The sequence below is a fragment of the Jaculus jaculus genome, chromosome X (assembly GCF_020740685.1).
Source record: "Jaculus jaculus isolate mJacJac1 chromosome X, mJacJac1.mat.Y.cur, whole genome shotgun sequence".
NCBI classification, from domain to species: Eukaryota; Metazoa; Chordata; class Mammalia; order Rodentia; family Dipodidae; genus Jaculus; species Jaculus jaculus.
Window position 1 is genome coordinate 69,315,384 of NC_059125.1, and position 25,577 is coordinate 69,340,960.

A 25,577-nucleotide genomic window follows, 5' to 3' on the forward strand; every position below is an offset into this window, starting at 1 on the left:
TTTTGAAAGCTTACACAATTTAAAAGAAAGGGCTGTGTTATGTGAAAAAATAGAAGATAATGCTTTCACATTTTGTTTATATTTTAGAGGTGATAGTGATTTTGAGTGAAAACAAATGGGTAGGAAAAATTGAATTGATTTGGAAATACTGTGTAGGTATCCTGAAGGCAGCTGGTTCAGTGTTGCTTGCAGAGCTAGAAATTGTTGATATAACAGAACGGACATGTCTTATTTAACAAAGCAGGCATGTTTTTATAGCCCTGGTATTCTTTTTTTTTTTTTTTTTAAAGAATGAGGCAGAGAGAGAGAGAGAGAGAGAGAGAGAGAGAGAGAGGGAGAATGGACGCGCCAGGGCTTCCAGACACTGCAGACAAATTCCAGATGCTTGCGCCCCCTTGTGCATCTGGCTAACGTGGTTCCTGGGGAATTGAGCCTTGAACCGGGGTCCTTAGGCTTCACAGGCAAGCGCTTAACTGCTAAGCCATCTCTCCAGCCCCAGCCCTGGTATTCTTGATAGGGTGTGATTTGAGCTGTTTATAACAATTTGAGCTTATCATTGGTGTCATTTGCTGAATTATTTCAGTTTTGGTAATGTTTAATTTCTGCATATTCCCTATATTTTCTTTATTCTTTAAAAAACATATTTATTATTTATTTATTTATTTGAGAGCGACAGGCAGAGAGATAAAGAGGCAGCTAGAGTGAGACAGAGAATGGGCGCACCAGGGCCTCCAGCCGCTGCAAACGAACTCCAGACGCATGCACCCCTTTGTGCATCTGGCTAGTGTGGGTCCTGGAGAATTCCAGCCTTGAACCAGGGTCCTTAGGCTTCACAGGCAAGCGCTTAACCACTAAGCCATCTCTCTAGCCCTCTTTATTTTTTCTATTAATATAGTTTATTTTTCTTTAAAAAGTTATTATATTAAGAGGCTGAGGCAGGAGGACCATGAGTTTGAGGCTAGCCTAGGCTATATAGTGAGTCCCTGTGTCAGAAAAAAAAAATGTAGTTGGGAATTAGATTTAGTGGTGTATACTTGCAATCCTAGCCCTTGGGAGGTTGAGGCAGGAGGATTTCTGTGAGTTTATTTGTTTTATTTGAGAGAGACAGAGAGAGAGAAAGAGAATGGATGTGTCAGGCCCTTCAGCCATTGCAAATGAACTCCAGACACATGTAGCACCTTGTGCATCTGTCTTACATAAGTACTGGGGAATCAAACTTGGATTCTTAGGGTTCACAGACAAGTGCCTTAACAACTAAGCTATCTCTCCAGCTTGATTTCTATGAGTTTGATTCTAGCCTAGGCTACATAGTGAATTCAAGGGCAGCCTGAGGTATATAGCAAGACCTTTTCTCAAAAAATTATGATGAGGGCCTAGAGATATGGCTTAGCAGTTGGGGTGCTTTCCTGTGAAGCCTAAGGGCACAGGTTCAGTTCCCCAGTACCCATGTAAGCCAGATGCACAGGGACACATGCGTCTGGAGTTCATTTGCAGTGGCTGGAGGCCCTGGCACACCCATTCTCTTGCTCTATCTGCCTCTTTCTCTCTCTCTCTCAAATAAGTAAATAAAATATTTAAAAAATTATGATGAGGGGTTGGGGAGATGGTTCAATGGTTAAAGTTGCTTATGTCCAAAGCCTGCTGGTCACATAAAGTTAGATGCAAAGTGCTGTATGCATTTATAATCTAGCCTGCAACAGTGGCAGGTGGATCCAGGAGTATCAGGCTCAGAGGCCAGTTAGTCTGATGTTCATTTGCAGGCTGGCAGTGTGTTCACAATAAGAGACCCCATCTCAAAGAAGGTGGAACACAGACAGAAGTCCTCTGACCTCCACAGGCATGTCATGGCATGCATTGCCCATACATACACCCACACACATGTGTGTGCACATGCACACACAAAAGTTATAGTGAAATGCCTACAAAGTGGATGGGGACCCACATAACATACTCATGTGTTCACTATCCAACCTAAGAAATAGAACACTTATACTGTTGAATGTTCCTTGTATTGCTCCTCTACAATTGCACCCTTTCCCCTTCCCCACTTATGAGTTTGGAGTGTATCATTCCTATGAACATGTGTATGTATGTATGTATGTATGTATGTATATATGTGTTAAATATTTCAAAGCTGGGTCTTACTCTAGATCAGGCTGATCTGGAAATCACTCTTTAACTCCAGGCTGGCCTTGAAAACACAGCAGCATTTTTCCTACCTCAGCCTCTTGAGTGTTGGAATTAAAATTGAACACCACCACACCCAGTGAACACTTATATATTTTGATTACCAGTGCTATCTATGTGTGGGTACATATAATAACAACATAAGGCTTTATTTTCTGGTTTTAAAATTTCAAGTTATTCTGAATCTTTTGTCCCTCTTACTTAAGGCTCAATTTAGAGTTTTTCAGGCACTGTGCTTTGGATATTTGGGAGCAGATAATTCTATGAGAATCATAGGATGTTTAGGCATGCCCCTGGCCTCTACTCACTAGATGCCAATAGGATTCTACCTATTTACCCTGAATTGTGGCAACCAAAAATACCTTTAGATATTTCAAAATGTCCTGTTGGTGATGTCCCTCTCCTTCCACTGAGAATCACTATTCTAGTTCACTCAATTATTTTTTGGGGGGGCAAGTTCTCATTCTAGTCCATGCTGACCTGGAATTCACTATGTAGTCTCACACTGGCCTTGAACTCATGGTGATTCTCCTACCTCTGCCTCCGGAGTGCTGGGATTAAAAGTGTGTGCCACCATGCCTGGCTAGTTCACTCATTTTAACTGTTGTATCATGTTCTAGCATGATGTTTTATCAAACTATTTTTTTATTTTCTTGTTGAGGCACATTTAGTTTATTTCCAAAATGTTAACTATTAAGAACACTGTTGCAGTGAGACTTCCCTCCTCCCTCCCTCTCTTCCTTCCTTTCTTCCTTCCCTTTCTCTTTTTCTCTCTTCCTTCTCCTTCCTTCATTTTCTTTTCTTTCTTGAGACTGGTTCTCAATAAGTGGGACTGGTTGGCCCAAATTCACTATGCATACCAGACTTGCCTTGAATTTGTGGGAAATCCCTTGCCTATGTTTCTTGAGTGTTGACATTACAATTTGGTATGATCACACCCAGTAACATACAGAAGTATGAAAAGGTTGAGTTCTACATGTTTGTTTGGTTTTTCAAGATAAGGTCTTGCTATAGCTGAGGTTGATCTGGAATTAACTATGTAGTCTCAGGGTAGCCTTGAACTTTTGACGGTCCTACTTTAACCTCCTGAGGGCTGAGATTAAAAGTGTGCGCTACCACGCCTAGCTTCTGTTTTTGTTCTTTAAAGACAGTTTTCTCTATGTAGCCCTAGGTGGCCTGGAACTCACTATGTAGACCAGGCTGGTTAAAATTTATAGCAATCTTCTCACCTCTGCCTCCTGAGTACTAGGATTACAGGGGTGCACCACATGTGGCTCTACCCTGTCAAAAAATGTCCAGGTAAAACTTTATCCAAAAGAGAATTGAATCTTTATTTATTTTTTTTAAATATTTTTTTAAATTTTATTTATTTATTTATTTGAGAGTGACAGACACAGAGAGAAAGACAGATAAGAGGGAGAGAGAGAATGGGCGCGCCAGGGCTTCCAGCCTCTGCAAACGAACTCCAGACGCGTGCGCCCCCTTGTGCATCTGGCTAACGTGGGACCTGGGGAACCGAGCCTTGAACCGGGGTCCTTAGGCTTCACAGGCAAGCGCTTAACCGCTAAGCCATCTCTCCAGCCCAAGAATTGAATCTTTATTATGTGATAATTTATTAGGAGTCTAGAAACTTTCCATGAGTCATGAAAAGTAATTATTTTATGGAAATTTAGAACTTATGTTTGTGTTTCTGGGATCAACTTTAAGGAATAGTTTAGTTTTGAGCTATGTTCATGTTTTGTTTTGTACTCAGCTTCTGCAGTTTGTTTCCAAAGCACAGATGATGATTTTATCAGAATGCTGACCTTCTACTTAGAAATGGTATTCTTTTCAAAGGAGAAAGTGTGGAGGGGGAGGAGGGAATTAACATGGGATATATTTTATAATCATGGAAAATGCTAAAAAAAAAAGAAATGGTATTCTTGATGGTGCTTGCTATCTGTGCTTAAGAGAGTGGCTAAAAATATGTTAATAACTAGAAATTGTTTCCCTCAGTGTTTTAGATGCTTTTGTTCTCAGAATCACTCATTACTAATAACTACATGCCAGATTTATCTCTTAATAGTATGATTTCCAAAAGCCTACATTTTTCATAACATATAAAATTGCTCTTATTCTATCTTCTGAGTCATTTTGCTAAATGCACAGGAGGGTTACAATAGGTAGTAATGTACCTATTTTAAGGCATTTTAAATTTAAAAGGTGGTTATAATATAAAGTCAAATAGAGTTTTACATTTGTAATAAAAATGAAATTCCTCAGAAGTTTTGTATATAAGGTCCAATTTTATTTTTTTTTTAATTATTTTTATTTTTCAAAGTCGGTTCTCACTCTAGCCCAAGCTGACCTGGAATTCACAATGGAGTCTCAGGGTGGCCTTGAACTCATTCATAGCAATCCTCCTACTTCTGCCTCCCGAGTGCTGGGATTAAAGGCATGCACCACCATGCCCACTTTTTATTTTTATTTTTTAGTAACTAGTTTTGTACTGAGTGAATACAGTTTGGTACCATTATTAGGCTCATACATTACCTACCCCCTCCCCTTGGCCCCTCCTTGTTGAGGTATATGGGTCATCCATTCTGGAGTTAGCCCACAGTTATGGGTAGGATAAATGTATCTGCATATCATGACCCAACATGTGGCTCTGACATTCTTTCCGCCCCCTCTTCCGCAAAATTTCCCTGAGCCATGTTGGGTTCATTTTTGGTCTGCTTCAGTGATGAGGTGTTGGGGGCCTCTGGCGCTATGGATCTCTGATTTGGTAGGAGTTGATTTTTCTCTGCGTTGGTCTCCTTCCCCTTTGTGTTGGTATCTGGTTCACCAAGAAAACAGCACCCTTGCTTGTTTTGCCAATTGGTCTTAGTTTCAGCCGGGGTCTTTTGAGGTATGATGGGATGGCTCTCTCCTTAGGATCTTCATCTATCTGAAAAAGAGAAGCAGATACTCCAACGGAGAGTAAGTTAGCACCCGTAAAATTGAGATAACCCTTACTTTTTTAATAGAGAATTTAATAGGTGTAGGCCCTCTTGTAGCCCATGATTGATGGTAGCTTGATATTGGAGAGTGGGCTTATGTTTGGGTATGGTTCTGACTTGTTTCCCAGCTCCAGCTATGGGTCCCGTACCACTGAGGGGATCAGTTAGCCGAATCAAGAGCAGTTGGTCTCCCACCATGTCTGTGTGCCACTATTGCACTTGTGTGAGCATCATGACAGGTTATTTTCTGCTAAGTAGGTTAGACCATTTTCCCCCAGTCACCTTCTGGCACTAGACATGCTGACTGGGGACTGACTCACTTCCAGCTTCCAGCCATGCCATTCCATTTTACGTGTCAACCACATAAGGTGTCTTCAGCAGTACACCATGTCCATCTTAAGTATAGTTTTCAGAAAACAAAGCAGCTGGGCTAGAGATATGATTTAGTAGTTAAGGCAATTTGCCTGTGTAGTCTAAGGATCCAGATTCAATTCCCCACTACCCACGTAAGCCAAATGCACAAGGTGGTGCATGTGTCTAGAGCTTTTCAATAATGGCTAGAAGTCCTGGTGTGTCCATTCTCTCTCTCTCTTTCTCTCAAATAAATATATAATAAAGCTGGGTGTGGTGGTACACACCTTTAATCCCAGCACTTGGGAGGCAGAGGTAGGAGGATCTCTGTGAGTTCGAGGCTAACCTGAGATTCCATAGTGAATTCCAGCTCAGCCTGAGCTAGAGTGAGACCCTACCTCGAAAAACAAAATTATATATATGTATATATGTGTGTGTATGTGTGTGTGTGTGTATACATGAATTATATATACATACACATACATGCACATGAATTTTAAAAACTATAGCATCTAAATTATGAAAGCAGAAGGAAATATATATATGTACCCGTAGTTGATTTGCCATGCTTAAATTAGAATGTGATGAGAAAAGCAGCGAGATTGATGAAACGTTCATTCATGTTCAGACATTCTGGTCTTCCTGATATGTACTTCCCAGACGAATTATTCAATTACTTTAAAAGGCCTATATTAGTTATTTTTCTCATTGCTATGAACAAATACCTGGCACGGGCCAGGTGTGATGGTGCATGCCTTTAATCCCAGCACTCAGGAGGCAGAGGTAGGAGGATCACCTTGAGTTCAAGACCACCCTGAAACTACATAATGAATTCCAGGTCATCCTGGGCCAGAGTGAGACCCTACCTTGAAAAACTAAAAAAAAAAGAAAAAAAAAAACCTGTCAGGAAGCAGCTTGAGGAAAGATTTATTTTGGTTCACAGTTCATGTTGAAAGCATGGCACCAGGAACGTAAAACAGCTGGCCACATTGTGTCTATAGTCAGAAAGCAGAGAGATGACTGCTGGTGCTCAACTCTCTCTCTCCTCCCTCTCTCCCCTTCCACTCTCCCCTTCTCCTTTTTATTCAGTCTTAGACCCTAGCCAGTGTGATCACATTCAGGGTCTATCTTGCCCTCTAAGTTAAACCTGTCTGGAAACACTCTCACTGCCGTACCCAGAAGTGTGTCTCCCAGGTGTTTCTAAATCCTGTCAAGTTGACAGTCAAGATTAACTACCACAGGGCCTTTCTACTTACCTAGTCTCTTTTAGTTCCTCAGTAAACCTGACAGATACTCCAATAGTTTGATGTGGAACATATTTTAATATTTTATTTTTTAATTTAATTTTTATTTATTTATTTGTGAGGTACACATAAAGAGAGAGAGGGAAAGAGGCAGATAGAGATAATGGGTGGGCCAGGACCTCTGGCCACTGCAAGCAAACTCCAGACACATATGCCACCTTGTGCATCTAGCTTTATGTGGGTACTGGGGAATTAAACTTGGGTCCTTTGGCTTTACCTGCAAACACCATACCCACTAAGCCATCTCTCTAGCCTGGGACATAAGTTATAATGAAACTGCAATGAGCTATCCATGTGTGAGTCTTCCATGTCCATAGATTCAAGCAAATCATAGATCAAAAATGTGGTTAGGGGGGTGGAGAGATGGCTTAGCAGTTAAGATGTTTGCCTGTGAAGCCTAAGAACTTACATTTGAATCTCTAGGTCACACATAGCCAGACACACAGTGATACAAGCATGCAATGTCACATATGCACACAAGGGAGCGTACGTGTCTGGAGTTCTTTTGCAGCAGCTGAAGGCCCTGGTGTGCCCATTCTGTCTTGCACACTTTCTCTGTTCCCCCTCTCAAAAATGAATAAAAAATGTGGTTAGGGGATGGAGAGATTGCTCAGTTGTTAAGGCACTTGCCTGTGAAACCTAAGGACCCTAGTTCAGTCCCCCAGTTCCCATGTAGAGGCATATGCACAAAATAGCACATACATCTAGAGTTCATTTGCAGTAGCTAGAGGGCCTGCCATGCCCATTCTGTCTCTCTCTGCTTGGAAATAAATAAATGAAAAAAAATTATTTGTTTGAGGTAGGGTCTCACTCTAGCCCAGGCTGACCTGGAATTCACTATGGAGTCTCAGGTGGCCTCGAATTTTTGACGATCTACCTCTGCCTCCCGAGTGCTGGGATTAAAGGCTTGTGCCAACCTGCCCAGCTGAAAATATTTTTTAAAGTTAGAGCCAGGCATGGTGGCACATGCCTTTAATCCTAGTACACTGGAGACAGAGGTAGGAGGATTGCTGTGAGTTTGAGGCCATCCTGAGACTACATTATGAATTTCTGGTCAGAAAAACAAACAAACAAACAAACAAACAAAAAGTTAGAACTAAGATATGGTTGCTCTTAGCTATAATCCCAACTCCTGGCTGAGATATGAGGATCACAAGTTGAAAGCTATTCTGGGCTACATAAAGGGACCTTGTTTCAAAACAAAAACAAACAAGCAAGCAAACAACACCCCCTCCCCCCACACACACTGGAAAAGAAGTCAATAATAACCATTGCTTCTGTGGAGGTAAATTGTAATCCTCATACACTGTTGGTGAGAATGTAAAATGTTGCAGCTGCTTTGGAAAATACCTTGGCAGTTCCTCAAACATAGTTATAATATGACACAAGTCTGTTTGTAAGTATTATCCAAGGGAAGTGAAAACACAAAATTTCATATGGATGTTTATAGCATCATTATATATTATTCAGCTGTAAAAGGAATGGTGTGCAGATGTGTGCAACAACATGGATGAATATTGAAAACATGCTAACTGGAAGAAGCATGTCATAAGATGCTACACATATTATATGATATCAGTAATATGAAAAATCTAGAAGAGTAATTCTGTATATAGAGAAAAAAGATTAGTGGTCATCTAAAACTGAGGATAACAGGCTTAGATATTAATGAGAAGTAGCAAAGGGTATAGGAGTTCATTTTGAGGTGATAACAATGGTCTAAAAATGTCTGTAGTGATTGTACATGTATGCATTTTATTTTTTAATTTATTTATTTGGGAGAGAGAGAAAGAGGCAGATAGAGAGAGAGAATGGGGATGCCACGACCTTCAGCTGCTGCAAACAAACTCCACATGGATGTGTTACCTTGTACATCTGGCTTACTTGGGTCCTGGGGAATCAAACCTGGGTCCTTTGGCTTTGCAGGTAAGTGCCTTAACTATTTAGCCATCTCTCCAGCCCAAACTTTTCATTTTAAATGTGTCAGTTATATAATGTATGAAATATGTCTCAACAAAACTGTTTCTTTTTTTGTTTGTTTGTTTTTGGAGGTAGGGCTTCACTCTAGTCCACGCTGACGTGGAATTCACTATTTAGTCTAAGGGTAGCCTTGAACTCATGGTGATCCTCCTTCCTCTGTCTCCCAAGTGCTGGGATTAAAGGTGGGTGCCACCGTGCCCAGTACCAAAACTGTTTTTAAAATGGTTCTGGGGGAGATATCCACATGTAAAAGAGTGTAGCTGAGGGCTTATGAGGGAAGGTCAAGAGTTCAGTGTTAGGGTACTTACTCAGCATGTGCAGGCTCTGGTTTTGACCCCAGCACACCAAAAAATAATGTACAAATTCAGGCTGGAGAGATTGCTCAGTGGTTAAAGGCATGTGCTTGCAAAGCCTGATGGCTTGAGTTCAATTCCCCAGTTCCCATGTAAAGCCAGATTAACAAAGTGACACATGCATCTGGAGATTGTCTGCAGTGGCAGGAGTTCCTGGTGTGCCCATTCTCTCTCTTCTCACAAATAAATAAATAAATAAAATTTTACTTAAAAATGTACAAATTGGGGCTGGACAAATGGCATAGCAGTTAAGGCACTTGCCTGCAAAGTCAAAGGACCCAGGTTTGATTCCCCAGGACCCATATAGGACAGATGCACAAGGTAGCACATATGTCTAGAGTTTCTTTGCAGTGGCTAGAGGCCCTAGCATGTCCATTCTTTATACCTGCCTCTTTTACTCTCTCTCAAATAAAAATAAAAATAAATAAAAATAAAAATATAGAAATTGGAGTTAATAAAATTAAAATCTTTTATATGTATTATATCAAGAACATAAAAAGAATGAAGTGCTAATACATTCATCATTGATATGGGTACTTGAGAATCAAACCTGATCCATCAGGTTTTGCAAACGAGTGCCTTTAACCACTGAGAAATCTCTCCATCACCTGTGAATATATTTTAAAACCATCATAAGAGGACAGAATAAGCAAAAAGTAGAAATAATAAGCAAATTATAGTATATGCTAATAGTTGGAGAACTCTAGGAAAAAAATAAAGTAGAGGTAAGGGGAACCTGGGTATGTGTTTGTGAAAAGTCCATAGGTTGTAGTTTTAAATAAGGTGGTCAACATGAACTTCATTACAAAGGTTAAAGACTTGAAGGAGATCAGGTAGTTAGTCAAACAGATACCTGGGAGGCAAAGTTTCCAAGCCAAGAGAATAGCTAAAGCAAAGGCCATGAATGAGAGTCTTCTGGGACAAGGAATAGTCTGGCGACCAGTGTGACCGGCCCAGAAAAGTTTGGTGAGTGGCAGGATAGTATATCAAAGAGGTCAATATGATTGGTTAGGCATGAAAAATCATGTCCGACCTTGTTGGCTATTATAAGGATTTGGAGGCATTCTGCTGACATCCAGTATTAAATGAGATCAAGTATGGAAAAATGCATAGTAATCAGGGCTGGAGAGATGGCTTAGTGGCTAAGGCACTTGCCTGCAAAGCCAAAGGACCTAGATTCAATTCCCCAGGACCCACATATGCCAGGTGCACAAGGTGGCACATGTGTCTGGAGTTTGTTTGCAGTGGCTGAAGGCCCTGGCGTGCCCATTTCTCTTTTTCTCTCTTTCTGCCTCTTTCACTCTCTGTCTAATGAAATAAATAAAAAGAAAAATGTATACTAATCAGGAAAGCATTTTATAAAGGCTAGTTAGTTACATTTATTACTTGAGTATTGTGTGTTTTTGCTTTTAGTTAGCTTTACAATATAAACATGTTTCCTTTACATCATCAAATATGAGTAAAATTTTCTCTTCAAGCAAGTGTAAAAGAAAGCTGCCCATATTTAGTTATTAGCAGATTTTCAATTAGGGAGGAGGGGTAAAGTTGAACAGATTATTTCCATGTGTAAATTAATGACTTTATTGTTTCTAACAGGAATGTAAATAAACAAAAATGGATCCAAGTATGGGTGTGAATTCTGTTACCATCTCTGTTGAGGGAATGACATGCATTTCCTGTGTCCGGACCATTGAACAGCAACTTGGGAAAGTGAATGGTGTGCATCACATTAAAGTAAGTTACTCTTTGGGAATTAGTCAAGTCAAATGACATCAGCTAGATTTCTGTTAGGCTGTCCTTGGGTTTGATCCTGTTAACCTCCATCTCTCAAATGCTGTGAGTATGCCACCACACCTGGCTAAAGAATACTTACCTTAACGAAACATGTCAAATGTCCACAAATGTGAAGAGACTAGTACAAGAAACCTCCCTATTAACAGCACCTAGGAAGGTCCTTGTCATTCATTTGCTTGATGTTCTCCTCAGGTAAATTTGGTAAGGTGTTTGCCAATACTTCACATTGGTGGTGGTGTTAACCATCTTGCACATTGTATATGTCAAGGTTGCGGTCCCTGACTACTGTAATTACTAGTATGTCTCCGTGCCAGTTGCCATTTCTAAGCCTTTTTTTTTTTTTTTGGTTTGGCTATTTGCTTTGCTTTTTGTAATTTTTTTTTTTCTTTTTTTGAGTTAGGGTCTTGCTCTCTAGCCCAGGCTGCCCTGGAATTTTACTATGTAGTCTCAGGGTGGCTTCAAACGCACAGAGATCCTCCTACCTCTGCGTCCCTAATGCTGGGATTAAAGGCAAGCGCCCCCACACCTGGCTTCTTTTTACATTTTGAGACAAGCTCTCTCCCTAGCCCTAGATGGTCTGCAGTTTACAATGATCTTCCTGCCTTCGTGTCCCAAGTACTGGGCTTACATGTATGTACCAGCATAGCTGCTTCTAAGCCTTTTTTTGTGATAGGGTCTCCCTCTAGCCCAGGCTGACCTGGAATTCAATATGTTTTCTCAGGCTGGCATTGAACTCACAGCTATCCTCTTACCTCTGCCTCCTGGGTTCTAGAATTAAAGGTGTGGGTCATCACACCCAGCTGGATCCTTATTTTTATGTCTTGTCCTGCTTTAAGGTTCTCAGTACTGATCATAGTGTAGCTCATTTCAGTACTCTTTCCTGTTTTGATTCTATACCTTTATCCCCTATTTTTCTCCAAATTTTATATAAAGTTCCAAAGAAACTAACAATACGCCTTGTCAAGCATATAAGGATTCTATTGGGTGTGGAGGCGTACTTGTAATCTCAGCACTCTGGAATGGTGGTAGGATTGTTGTCTGGGTAATGTAAGTCCTAGGCCAAACTAGGCTGCATAACAAGACCATGGTTCAAAAAGAATATAAGGGGCTGGAGAGATGGCTTAGCGGTTAAACGCTTGCCTGTGAAGCCTAAGGACCCCGGTTCGAGGCTCGGTTCCCCAGGTCCCACGTTAGCCAGATGCACAAGGGGGCGCACACGTCTGGAGTTCGTTTGCAGAGGCTGGAAGCCCTGGCACGCCCATTCTCTCTCTCTCCCTCTACCTGTCTTTCTCTCTGTGTCTGTCACTCTCAGATAAATAAATAAAAAAAATGAACAAAAAAAAATTTAAAAAAAAGAATATAAGGATTCCTACTATAATAGCACTAAAATATGAAGGGGTTTTCTCTAGTATCAGGCTATTAATTGCTTAGTCTTAGACATGCTTATTTCACTGCCAGGGCTTAATAAGTCAATTTCAGGATGTGTCATTTTTACTGAGTTATATTCTCATTTGTGTAATTTACCCATCATTTTAATATTTAAGCTTTTGCCATCTTGGAAACAATTTTATATTGATAATTCTATTTAGTAGAGGGTTTCTATAACCTTGCTTTTAATCACAGTTCATTACAGTGCTGGAAGGAAGCAAATGCCATTTTGAAATTTAATCAACATGCTTCAATCCCAGAATAGTTTTCCTGTGACCAGTTGAGTTCTACACACAAATAATATGTTTTAGACATACTACTCAGCAATTTCATTTTTTTTTTACTTTTTGAGGTAGGGTCTCACACTAGCCCAGGCCGACTTGGAATTCATTATGCAGTCTCAGGGTGGCCTTGAACTCACAGCAATCTTCCTATCTTTGCCTCCCAAGTGCTGGGATTAAACACATGTGCCACCATGCATGACTTTAGCAAATGTTTTTGAGATATGGTCTTACATTGTGGCACATGCTGTAGCCTAAACTAGCCTCAAACTTGTGGCATTCCTCCTGCTTCAGCATCCCAAGTGCTTAGATTATAGGTGTGAGCTTCTAGATGTTAATATTGTTTTGAATTTTAAAATATTTTTAATGAGAGAGTGAGAGAATATTGGTATGTCAGGGCCTCCAGCCATAGTAATAGAACTCTAGACACGCATGCCAATTTGTGCTCATGTGCGACCTTGCACATTTATGACACTGTGTATGTCTGGCTTACTTGGGACCTGGAGAGTCAAAATGAGTCCTCAGGCTTCACAGGCAAGTGCCTTAACCACTAAGCCATCTCTCCGGGCCTAGATGTTAATATTTTGAAAACAGCTTTGTCCAAAAGGACACCAAATTTAAAACAAAATATAAAATTAGGGATTAATTGAATTCCTTTAAACATAAGCTTGTTATTTTTCTTTTCAGAGTAGGAACTCACTCTAGCCCATGCTGACCTGTAATTCATAGCAATCCTTCTACAACTCTGTCTCCCAAATGCTAGGATTACAGGAATGCATGACCACACCTAGCAGCTTGTTATATTTTAACTGGATTAATCATTACAGTAGAACTAGAACATCTGTGGGTCCATAGATTGGCTACCGATTGGTGCTCTGCTCTATCTGGACAGTAATTACAATGATGTAATCTTCAGAGATTTCAAAATGGTTTTGGCTATTCAGTGAAAAACAGAATTTATACTTTCTTATCTGAACGGTATGTATTATACAAAATCTATTTTTGTTTTTGTTTCTTTTTTTTCAAGATAGGGTTTCACTGTAACTCAGGCTGACCTGGAATTCACTACGTATTCTCAGGCTAGCCTTGAACTCATGGTGATCCTCCTACCTCTGTTTTCCGAGTCTTGGATTAAAGGTGTGTGCCACCATGCCTGGCATATTATATGAAATCTATTTAGTTATTTATTATTATACAAAGTTATTATTACAAAAGAGAGAGAGAGAGGAAGAGAATTGGCACACCAGGGCCTCCAGCCATTGTAATCAAATTCCAGACACTTGTGCCACCTTGCGCACTTGTGTCACATTGTGTATCTGGCTTACTTGGGACCTGGAGAGTCAAACACGAGTCCTTGGGCTTCATAGGCAAGTGCCTTAACTGCTAAGCCATCTCTCCAGCCCTGGTATTCTTTTTTGAAGAAATATTTTTTATTGACAGTTTCCATAAATATAGACAATAAACCATGATGATTTTCTCCCCCTCTCAAATCCATCCTTCATTGAATTGCTTTTCCTTTCCAATTAGTCTCCTATTTTAATATCATCATTATTATTATTATTATTATTTATTTTTTTTTTTTTTGGTTTTCCAAGGTAGGGTCTTGCTGTAGCCCAGGCTGACCTGGAATTCACTATGGAGTCTCAAGGTGGCTTCGGACTCACAGTGATCCTCCTACCTCTGCCTCCCAAGTGCTGGGATTAAAGGTGTGCACCACCATGCTCGGTTCTATATCATCATTTTTTCCTTCTATTATGAAGGTCTTGTGTAGGTAGTGTCAGGCACTGTGAGGTCATGGATATCCAGGCCATTTTGTTTCTGGGAGAGTACGTTGTAAGTAGTCCTACCCTTCCTTTGGCTCTTACATTCTTACACTATTTCTTCTGTAATAGACTCTGAGCCTTAGAAGGTGTGATGGAGATTTCTTAGTGCTGAACAGTCCCTGTCATTTCTTCTCAGTACTATGGTGATTTTTGAGTCATTCCATTGGTCACTGCCATCTCAAAAGAGAAGCTGTCTATACAGTATTCATTTCTATGCCTCTTCTCATATACTCTTGAAAAGATTAGTTTCAGTTTGTCTTGTTATTAATGCGGAACATTAATTGGCACATCATGATTTTTTATGAAGTTTGATACATTTCTTTAATTCATGAGTTATGTGAAGTGTGCTAATGTGTGGGTCGTTCTTCTTCCCTATATCTGAACCTATAGGTAATTTTTTCCATGTCTGAGTTCCATATTCATCTTTTTGTTTATTTTTATGAGAGAAAAAGTGAGAGAGAGAGAGATAGAATTGGTAAGCTAGGGGTTCCAGCCACTGCAATCAAACTCCAGATGTGTGTGCCACCTTGTGTGTCTTTGCATGCTTGCATCACCTTGTGTGTCTGGCTTATGTGGGATCTGGATAATCATGGGTCTTTAGGCTTCTAAGCCATCTCTCCAGCCTCCATACTCATCTTGACTAGAACGGACAAAATAAACTGTAGGTCAGTTTTATTAGTTGAATGAAGGAAGGGGCTGGGGAGACAGCTCAGTAGTTAAAGGTGCTTGCTTGAATGAAAGAAGTGTGTTTCTTACACAGAAGCCTGTGTATGACATGTAGTGCGTATTTTCCTAAATTATCTGTCCCAGACGTGCCCATGTGAATACTTAGGCATTTTTCCTTTTCACATACTCCAAATTAGATTTTGTTTTTAAAAAAAATTATGTATTTTATTTATCTATTTATTAGAGAGAGAGGGGGGCATGGAGAGAGCAAATGGACATGCCAGGTCCTCTAGTCACTGCAACTCCAGATGCATGCACCACTTTGTGCATCTGGTTTATGTGGGTACTGGGCAATTGGACCTGGGTCCCTAGGCTTCTCTGGCAAGCACCTTAATTGCTAACCCATTATTTCCAGTCCTATATTTTCTTTTGACTCACCTTCTACCATGGCCTGACTCCAATTAGGGATTCTTCATTGTTTCTTGTCCCCCCCAAAGCTGGTATGGATGCTCTCTTTAATTTTCTTTTGGATGAGCCAAACTGAAAAACCTAGAAATGATAGGTAATGACTTCACTTATTTACTATGCGACAGGTTTTCCTAAATGAGTTTCTCTTTAAAATTACCCAAATTTATAAGATATTATGTAGTATTTTACTAATCATGCTTAGACAAAAATTAGATAAATATTTTGTGGTTTCTTGATTAGACCATAGAATAACAAAAGTAGCTCTGCATCTTTAGTCTAAAGTTTTTAGATAATTTCTATGAGTAATAAGTGTGACACCTGTTCTTTACCCTTAAATGAAGCTAATTGAACCTCTACTTGATGAAGGTAGGGCTAGTTCTAGAGTCCAGAATAGAAGCTTTATACAACTAATTATATAGTTGTATCTGTGGTAGATGCAGGAAAGCTATTTTAATCACCTAGAAGCTAGTTCAAATAATCTTTATGCAAGTTATTTAAGTACTTGCTGTCCAATGATTTGCTGTCCATTGATTACTTACATATTTTTTAAAACTCTCAGCTCTCTGCCTAATAAACTATGTTGAGTGAATCTTTGTTTCTGTTAACACATCCTTACATAAAATATAGGGCTGTTTTATTTTTATTTTTGAAACATGATCTAATGCATCCTAGGTTAGCCTCAAACTCATTATGTAGCTGAGAATGACCTTGAACCTCCTCCTACTCCTACCTTCCAAGTGCTGGATTACAGGCATATGACACAACTTGCAGCAGATTTTTCTTTGCATATGTATATGTGTGTGGTGTGCATGTGTGTGAGGGCATATGTGTATGGACATGTGGAGGCCAGAAGTTGGTGTTGGAGGGCCTCCTCAATCGCTCTCTACTTTATTTCCTGAAGAAAGGTCCACAAGGTTTGCAGATTCAGCTAGTCTAGCTAGCCAACTTTCCCCAGGGAGTCCCTGTTTCTGCCTCCCATATGCTGGGACTACAGGTAGACCAGCATACCCACCCAGCATCTATGTGGGTGCTGGGGTCCTCTGAGCTCAGGTCTTCATGCTTGGATGGCAAACACTTTATCCACCCAGGCATTGCCTGAGCTCCAGCTAGGATGTTGATATTTTCAAGTACATTACTGTTTCCTGAAACAGCCTGCTGGCACCCCATTCAGATATGAGACTGCTCTTTCCACTGCAGATTTTCAGAAGTCATCATTGTTTAATAAGGTCTGTTTAAAGTCAGTCAAATGCAATTAAATCTTGCTTAAATTGTACAGAAAGACTAGCAGTGACATAATGTGAAGGTACTTTGAGTTACCAACAGTGATTTATGTACATCCTAGTGATGGATACACAAGGCCATACTTTCCAGAGCACATTGGTAATTCGGTTGTTAAACATAAAAAGAAACCCACATCTGCCTTGCCCAGGTCTGCCTGTCCTCTTGTTAAAGCTTTTGTGAATTAGAGTATATTTGTGGCTTTTCTTTTTTTCTTTGTTTCTTTGTTTCTTTCTTTCTTATTTATTATTTCCTTTAAAATGTGTTTAAGTGTCATGTCTTCTAGGCTCAGAGGCAGATTGATTGGGAAGCTGATAAAGCTTAAGTTTCAGAGCCTCTTCTTTGCATTAACCTTCTTTGGTTCAGTAGGTTATGTGTTTTTATTTGCTTGCTTTGAGACATGGTTTCATATGTAGCCCAAGCTATCTTTGAACTTCAGATCCTTCTGTAGGCATACTCCACCAGGTCTGGCATGTTTAGTTTTTACACTTGAGTTTAGCTAAAAGGCTGAGAAGTATAAGACTTATTTTGTTTTCTGAGATAGTCTCTCTCTGCATCTCAGGCTGGATTTGGACTTGAACTTGCCTCAGCTGCCCAAGGGCTGGGATTCAGGTATTCAAGTATGTGCCCCCATGCTAGACTTTTTTTGTGTGTATATTATGTGTTACTGATACTATTTGCAAAATTAAAGCACTTTATTCAGTTTTAAAGACAACTGTTGGTTTCTACTTCACCTCTTCTGTTAGAGATCTCCTTTGTGTTTGATGTTTATTGCAGTAGTCATGAACAGTTTGGGGATCTAGGAGAAGGTTGAGTTGGAGATATGCATTGGTAGGGTTAGTAGGTTATTTGGCTTTGTATAGGTCTTGATTACTTCTTTGTATATTGAAGTCCCCCCCCTCTATATATATGTTTTGGTTTTTTTGAGGCAGGGTCTCACTCTAGCTCAGGCTGACCTGTAATTCACTATATATTCTTAGGGTGGCTTCGAACTCATGGCGATCCTCCTACCTCTGCCTCCCGAGTGCTGGGATTAAAGGCGTGTACCATCACACCCAACCATAAATGCTGGCCTTTCAAAATATTTTATTTATTTATTTATGAGAGAGTGAATATGAGCTGCCAGGGCCTCTTGCCACTTCAAAAAAACTCCAAATGTGTGCACTACTTTGCACATGTGGCTTTACGTGGGTACTGGAGAACTGAACCCAGAACAGCAGGCCTTGCAAACAAGCACCTTTAATAGTTGAGCCATCTCTCCATCCCAGATAGTGCAGTTCTTTTTTTGTTATTTGTATGTGCATGTGTGATGTGTGTGTAGGCTCATGCATGTCATGTTGCACATGTGGAGGTCAGCGAACTACCTCAGGTGTTGGTTCTCTTATTCTTCTACCTTGTCTGAGGCAAGGTCTTTCTTGTTTGTTTCTGGGAAGGCCAAATTAGCTGGCCTACAAGGTTTTGGATTCTGTGACTTGGCTTCCCATTGCTGTAGGCGCATTTGGATTCTAGACACATGTGCCACTGCCCATTTGGCTTTCTCTCTGTGTGTTAAGAATCTGAATTCTGATATTTAACCACTATGCCATGTCCCCAGCTTTATAGTGAAGGTTTTGCTAGGGATTATGGTATAGGAATGTCTTAGTACCCCTACTGTCTTTGTGCCAATTTACTCAGGGTCATGACATGAAGGTGTCAGGCCTAGTATGGGGAATATGTAATATTAATTGCTGTACAAGTAAGCTTGAAGTGCCCTGAAATGTTATGGCTTATATATGAAGGAAACTCAGTAGTTTCTGTAAATTTTCCAGCAGCTATAAAAACTTAGTAGTGTTGAACTGTGATGTTGAAAGGAACTTTTCTAAACAAAACATTTTAGGGCAGAGGATGTAGCTCAGGAACGCAGCATTCAGTCCCAACCCTGTCAAACAGAAAGATAAAACCAACATTGTAAAAACAGATGACATTGGGGGAGGGAGGGTATTACCATGTGATATTTTTTATAATCATGGAAAATATTAATAAAAATTGAGAACAAAAGGCATGTGCCAAAAAAAAAAAAAAAAAACAGACGACATTATACCTGGAGGGAAAACTAACTTCATTGTTTCAGAGGTCACAAAATGTGGATTTTCCTCTCTTTTTATATTTATTTATTTGAGAGAGAGAGGCAGATAGGAAAGTAAAAGTTGGGGAGAGAGAGAATGGGTACATTGGAACCTCTAGCCACTACAAACAAATGTCTAGATGCATATGCCACCTTGCGTATCTGGCTTTATGTGGCTACTGAGGAATCCAAGCTGAGTCTTTGGCTTTGCAGGTAAGCTCCTTAACTCCTTAAGCCTGGAATTTCCTCTTTCTAAGTACTGTGTAAAAATTGTCCAATCCATGTATGGTGGTATATGCCTTTAATCCCAGCACTTGGAAGATAGAGGCAGGAGGCTGTCTATATATTCAAGGCCAGGCTGGGACTATGGAATCAGTTCTAGGATAGCCTGGGCTACAGTGGGACCCGATCTCATAAAATCAAAAGAAAAAAGGTATTGTCCATGTCCAAACCTAACTTATACTCAGAATGTAACATGACAATACACATATACTGATTAGTTTTCAAAGAATTTTGAAAAAATTCCAGGCTGACCTGGAATTCATTATGTAGTCTCAGGGTGGCCTCAAACAGCAATCCTCCTACCTCTGCCTCCTGAGTGCTGGGATTAAAGGCATGCACCACCATGCCTGGCTAGTTTTCAAAAAATTTTAAGATTTAAGTTTTATGGATCATAATTTCTGAGATTACAATTAAGACTAAAGTGTTACTGTGAGTTTGAGGTCATCCTAGGACTACAGAGTGAGTTCCAGGTCAGCCTGGACTGCTGTAAGGCCTTACCTCAAAAAAAAGAAAGGAAGAAAACAAAAAAGAATAAAAAAAGACTATTGTATACTCAATTTGCCTTTTTTTTTTTTTTTTTTTTTTTGGTGTCAGGGATCAAACCCTGGTATAGGAATGGCTTTATAGTATAGGAGTGGCTTTCAAACTTCTACCAAGGCCCTGCACGTGCTAGGCAAGCACTCTACCATTGAGGTACTTATTAAATTCACAGCCCCTGTGAGTCATTTTAGAAACCAGATTTTAGGGTAAGTGTTTTGCCTAATTCAAGGAGCTCTTGCTATTGTTTGGAATGAAGTAATAATATTGTGATACTAAACTGAGTATAGTTGCTTTATTGAAAATGCAACAGTGGAACAGATTAAAGCTCTAATTTCCAGAATTCAAGGAGAATGAATGGAAAGGAAGCCTCTAAATTTGGAATAAGTACAACATGATTATTTACCCTTGTAGCTTTAGCATTTAAATACATTGTATGTAATATTCTTATTTCCCCTACCAATGTTAAGCTTGCAGACTTTAAAAGGATTAACTTGAAGCTTAATTTAATCACCCCAGTGGTCTGTTCAAAAGAAAAATAGCATAGGCAGATAATGTGAAGATCTTTCTGAGATTGCTTGTCCTTTGTAAAGTGGGAATGTAAAAACAAATTTAATTAGATATAAGTACTGAATGACTGTAAAGGTTAATGCCTTGTTAACTAATTATTTGTGCTTGAAACTTATAATGCTAACTTTTTGAGTGTTTTCCTCTTTACTCATATAAATGTTACCCTCCATTCTATTTATATAGACTATCATTTTAAAATGATGTCATAAGCCAGGTGTGGTGGCACATGCCTTTAATCCCTGCCCTTGGGAGGTAGAGGTAGGAGGATCTCTGTGAGTTCGAGGCCACCCTGAGACTACAGTTAATTTCAGGTCAGCCTGGACCACAGTGAGACCCTGCTTTGAAAAACAAAAACAAAACAAAACAACAACAACAAAAAAAGATGCCATAGGTGCTAGCAGATACTAAATTCTTCCTGTGGGTCAAGAGACATATTCCTTGCTCCTTTTGATTTTTTTGTTGTTAAAAAGGATCACGTGCACAGATTAAAATCTTCCTCTCCCAAAATGTAAAACTGGGAGGATATTATACATATCATTCTCATCTTGTTTTTTTTTTTTTCACTTAGAAAATGTATCTTACATATTGTTTCACAGCAAGATATGGACACATCATCTAATATTTGCATTTCTGTTTGGGACTTTTCTGGTTTCCTGACTTTTACTATCACAAACGATAGTGCATTGGATCTTCTGTTTTTCAAAATGATGCTCTCCTATCAACAATATTAAAATAAAACAAGTATTTTGAGTATTTTAAGTTGTGAGTTAATAATTATGTATCCGCCGGGTATGGTGGTGCACGCCTTTAATCCCAGCACTCAGGAGGCAGAGGTAGGAGGATTGCCGTGAGTTCTAGGTCACCCTGCGACTACCTGGTGAATTCCAGGTCAGCCTGGGCTAGAGCGAGACCCTGCCTTGGAAAACCCAAAGGAAAAAAAAAATTATGTATCCATGGAAACAGCCAGTTGTTCAGAGAAGCTTAGGTTTCTTGAACTCTAGTCCAAGGTTCAAAGAAAGATTAAATCCAATGTAAAAATTTAGCAAAGGAGCAACGTCACAGAAGAGGGGTTTTCAGTATTTCCTTTGTATACTATTATATTTAAGTTCTACATGAACAATTTTGTATTAGCTGCATAATTCTGATGCAAATGAAAATGTATTAAAAAGGGAGTCTGATAAAGCACTCAATTTACAGATAGTTTAATTTGTGAAGATCAATGTTATAAGTGTGTGTGTGTGTGTGTGTGTGTGTGTGTGTGTGTGTGTGTGTTTGAGACAGGGTTTCACTCTTCCCCGGGCTCACCTGGAAGTCACTCTGTAGTCCAGGCTGGTCTTGAACTTACAATGATCCTCAGCCTCATGGGTGCTAGAATTATAGATATGAGCTACTATGTGTGGCTCCAATGTTATAATTTTTAAAATTTATTTATTTGAGAGAGAGAGAGAGAAAAAAAAAAAAAGAATATTGGTGTTCCAGGGCCTCTTGCCACTGCAAATGAACTCTAGGTTCATGTGTCACTTTGTGCATCTGGCTTTACATGGCTACTGGGCAGTTGAATCCAGGCTGGCAGGCTCTAAAAGCAGGTACCTTTAACAACTGAGTCATCTCTCCAGCCCCAATATTATAATTTTTAAAACTGAGTAAAATCTCTTTCAGCTTAACATTTGAACTTTTAATTTTTAGATTGATTTTAGACTATTATCTTAGTGCTAAGAATTTTCTTTTTGTAGCTCACAAATTGACTTACTAGCTTTAAGTGGTAACCTTTATTTAGATTGCTCAGTTAGGATAAACATTTTTTGCTTTGTGTGTGTGTGCTGGGGTTGACCCTATGGCCTCCCACATGATAAGCATGTGCTCTACCACAGAACTACAGCCCCATCCCCTGGATAAATGTTAATGGAATTTCATGGTATCCTCTTACAGCATTTTAATTTTCTGTCATCTATAAAACATCAGAGCATTACCCTATTAGTATACAGGCTTTGAGCTGGTTTGAAACTGTATTCCTGGTGGTAGATAAAACACCAAAAAGTCAGGAAAATTGGTAAGTCACTTAAGTTTTTTAAATTCTTTATAAAATGACATAATATTATATTTCTTGCCCTGAAAAACCCCTTACTTTTGAAAAAAAATATTTATGTATTTATGAGAGAGAAAGAAGGAGAGAGAAAGAATGTGTGCCCCAGGGCCTCCAGATACTGTAGATGAATTAGATTTGCATGTGCTACCTTATACTTTTGGCTTATGTGGGTATTGGGGAATTGAACCCCTTAGGCTTCATAGGCAAACACCTATGCTTAACTGCTTAACCATTCTCCAGACCTGCTTTCTTTTTTTCTTTTTCTTTTTTATTTATTTATTTTTAAAATTTTTATTAGCATTTTCCATGATTATAAAAACATAACCCATGGTAATTCCCTCTCTCCCCCCCACTTTCTCATTTGAAATTCCATTCTCATTCATACTACCTCCCCATCACAATCATTGTACTTACATATATACAATATCAACCTATTAAGTACCCTCCTCCCTTCCTTTCTCTTCCCTTTATGTCTCCTTTATAACTTACTGGGCTCTGCTACTAAGTATTTTCCTTCTCACGCAGAAGCCCAATCATCTGTAGCTAGGATCCACATATGAGAGAGAACATGTGGCACTTGGCTTTCTGGGCCTGGGTTACCTCACTTAGTATAATCCTTTCCACAGACCTGCTTTCTTTTCTTTTTTCTTTTTTTTAAGATTTTGTTTTTATTTATTTACTAGAGACAGAAAGTGAGAGAGAGAGAAAGTGTGAGAATGGGCGTGCCAGGGCCTCTAGCCACTGCAAACAAACTCCAGATGTGTGTGCCACCATGTGCATCTGGCTTACAAGGGACCTGGAGAATTGAGCCAGTGTCCTTAGGCTTCACAGACAAGTGCCTTAACTGCTAAGCCATCCCTCCAGTCCTCTTTTTTTTTGAGGTAGGGTGTCATTTTTGCCCAGGCTGACCTGGAACTTATTCTATAGTCTCAGGCTGGCCTTAATCTCATAGTGATCCTCCTACCTCAGCCTCCTGAGTGCTGGGATTAAAGGCATATGCCACCATACCCTGCTTACTTCTCTTTCCTTCTTTCTTTCTTCTTCTTCTTTTTTTTTTTTTTTTTTTTTGAGTTAGGGTGTCACTCTAGCCCAGGCTGTCTTGGAATTCACTATGGAGTCTCAGGATGGCCTTGAACTTGCGGTGATCCTACTACCTCTGCCTCCCAAGTGCTGGGATTAAAGGCATGCACCACAATGTCCGGCTGCTCTGCTTACTTTTATGCCTAGTTGTTAAATAGAAAATGCAAGAAGGTTGGAGAGGCGGCTTAGTGATTAAGGTGTTTGCCTGCAATGCCAAAGGATCTTGGTTCGATTCTCTAGGACCCGCATAAGCCAGATGCACAAGGTGGCACATGCATCTGGAATTCATTTGCAGTGGCTGGAGGCCCTGGAGCACCCATTCTCCCCTCTCTGCTTCTTTCTCTCTCTCAAATAAATAAATAAATATATTTAAAAAAAAAACAAAAAGGAAAATGCAAGAAGCTGGTAGAGGCAGAGGTAGGAGGATCAGGTGTGAGAGAGACCCAGATGAGCCCAGGGAAGAGTGAAACCCTGTCTCAAACACACACACACACACGCACGCACGCACGCACGCACACTTATAACATTGATCTTCACAAATTAATAGGTGTGCCCATTCTCTCTCTCTCTTTCTCTATCTGTCCCCCCAAATAAATAAATAAGTAAATATAAATATATATGTATATATATTTAAAATATTTTATTTACTTATATGAGAGAAAGAGGGGGAGAGAGAGAATGGATGTGCCAGGGCCTCTAGCCATTGCAAATGAACTCCAGATGCATGCACTCCCTTGTGCATCTGGCTTTTGTGGGTCTTGGGAGAGCCGAACTGGGTCCCTTTAGCTTTGCAGACAAATGCCTTAACTGCTAAGCCATCTCTCCAGCCCCTAAATAAATATTTTTTAATATTTTATTTATTTAATTAATTTATTTGACAGTGAAAGAAGGAGAGAGAGAGAATGGGTGTGCCAGGGCCTCCAGCCACTGCAAATGAACTCCAGACATGTACACCCCCTTGTGCATCTGGCTAATGTGGGTCCTGGGGAATTGAACTTGGGTCGTTTGGCCTTGCAGGCAACCGCCTTAACCATTAAGCCATCCCTCCAGTCCTAAATAAATATTTTTTAAAAATCAATTTTAATTTAAATTAGTCTTATAGATAATGTGAAATATAGAGGGGAAAACAAATAGTAAACTAAAATTTGGTTCGTGAATTAGAAATATTTCCTACTTTTCAGTTTTGTATTTATAAACTATGCATTGTCTAAATTATAAGCATAAAATTTTTATTTTTCACAAAGTTGGAGATCATGTAGCCTAATCATTTATAGATGTAAAGGACATGGACTTTGGAAATACAAACACACACACACGAGATATATATATCTTGGATCCTAATTCTTTTATTTATTTTTGTTTGTTTGGTTTTGGTTTTTTGAGATAGGGTCTCACTGTAGCTCAGGCTGAGCTAGAATTCACTATGTAGTTTCAGGGTGGCCTTGAATTCTCTGCGATCCTACTACCTCCTGAGCACTGGGATTAAAGGTGTGTGCCACCACACCCAGCTGGATCCTAATTCTTATTTTCTTTCTGGGTTTCTTGAGATTTTCTACCTTTTAAGGACTTGCATCTTCATTGCTTTAATCTATTCAGGCTGCTATGGCAAAATGCCATAAATTGGCTTATATAAAATAAAAATTTATTTACTTGATTTGAAGGGGTCTCACTATGAAGACTAGACTGGTCTAGAACTTGTTATATAGCCCAGGCTGACCTCAAACTCCTATTCCTCCTGCCTTAGCCCCTACTAGTAGAACTGCATGTATGTACCACCATGCCTTGTGTCTTTATTATTATTTATTACTTATAGTATTATATTATTTATTATTTATACTATTTATTTATACTATTTATCATTGTTATTTGAGAGAAGCTGTCTTAATATAGCCTAGGCTCACATAAAACTCTGAGGAAGAAATTTGTAAGTTTGAATCCTACACAGTGAGTTCTAAGCCAGCTTGAGCTATGTAACAAAAACAACCCCCCATTAAGTAATAATAACGATGATAATTAATCCTGGCACA

The 25,577-nt window shown here is 39.5% G+C and overlaps 1 protein-coding gene across 1 annotated transcript in view; it reads left to right on the forward strand.

Annotated features, from left to right (window-relative positions):
• Atp7a (ATPase copper transporting alpha) overlaps positions 1–25,577 on the forward strand; it is a 167,280-nt gene that overhangs the window by 62,354 nt on the left and 79,349 nt on the right. Inside the window, exon 2 of the mRNA XM_004666975.2 lies at positions 10,750–10,887. Within this exon, the coding sequence (XP_004667032.1) occupies positions 10,768–10,887 (120 nt within the window). The 5' untranslated portion in view covers positions 10,750–10,767. The remainder of the gene's footprint in view (positions 1–10,749; positions 10,888–25,577) is intronic.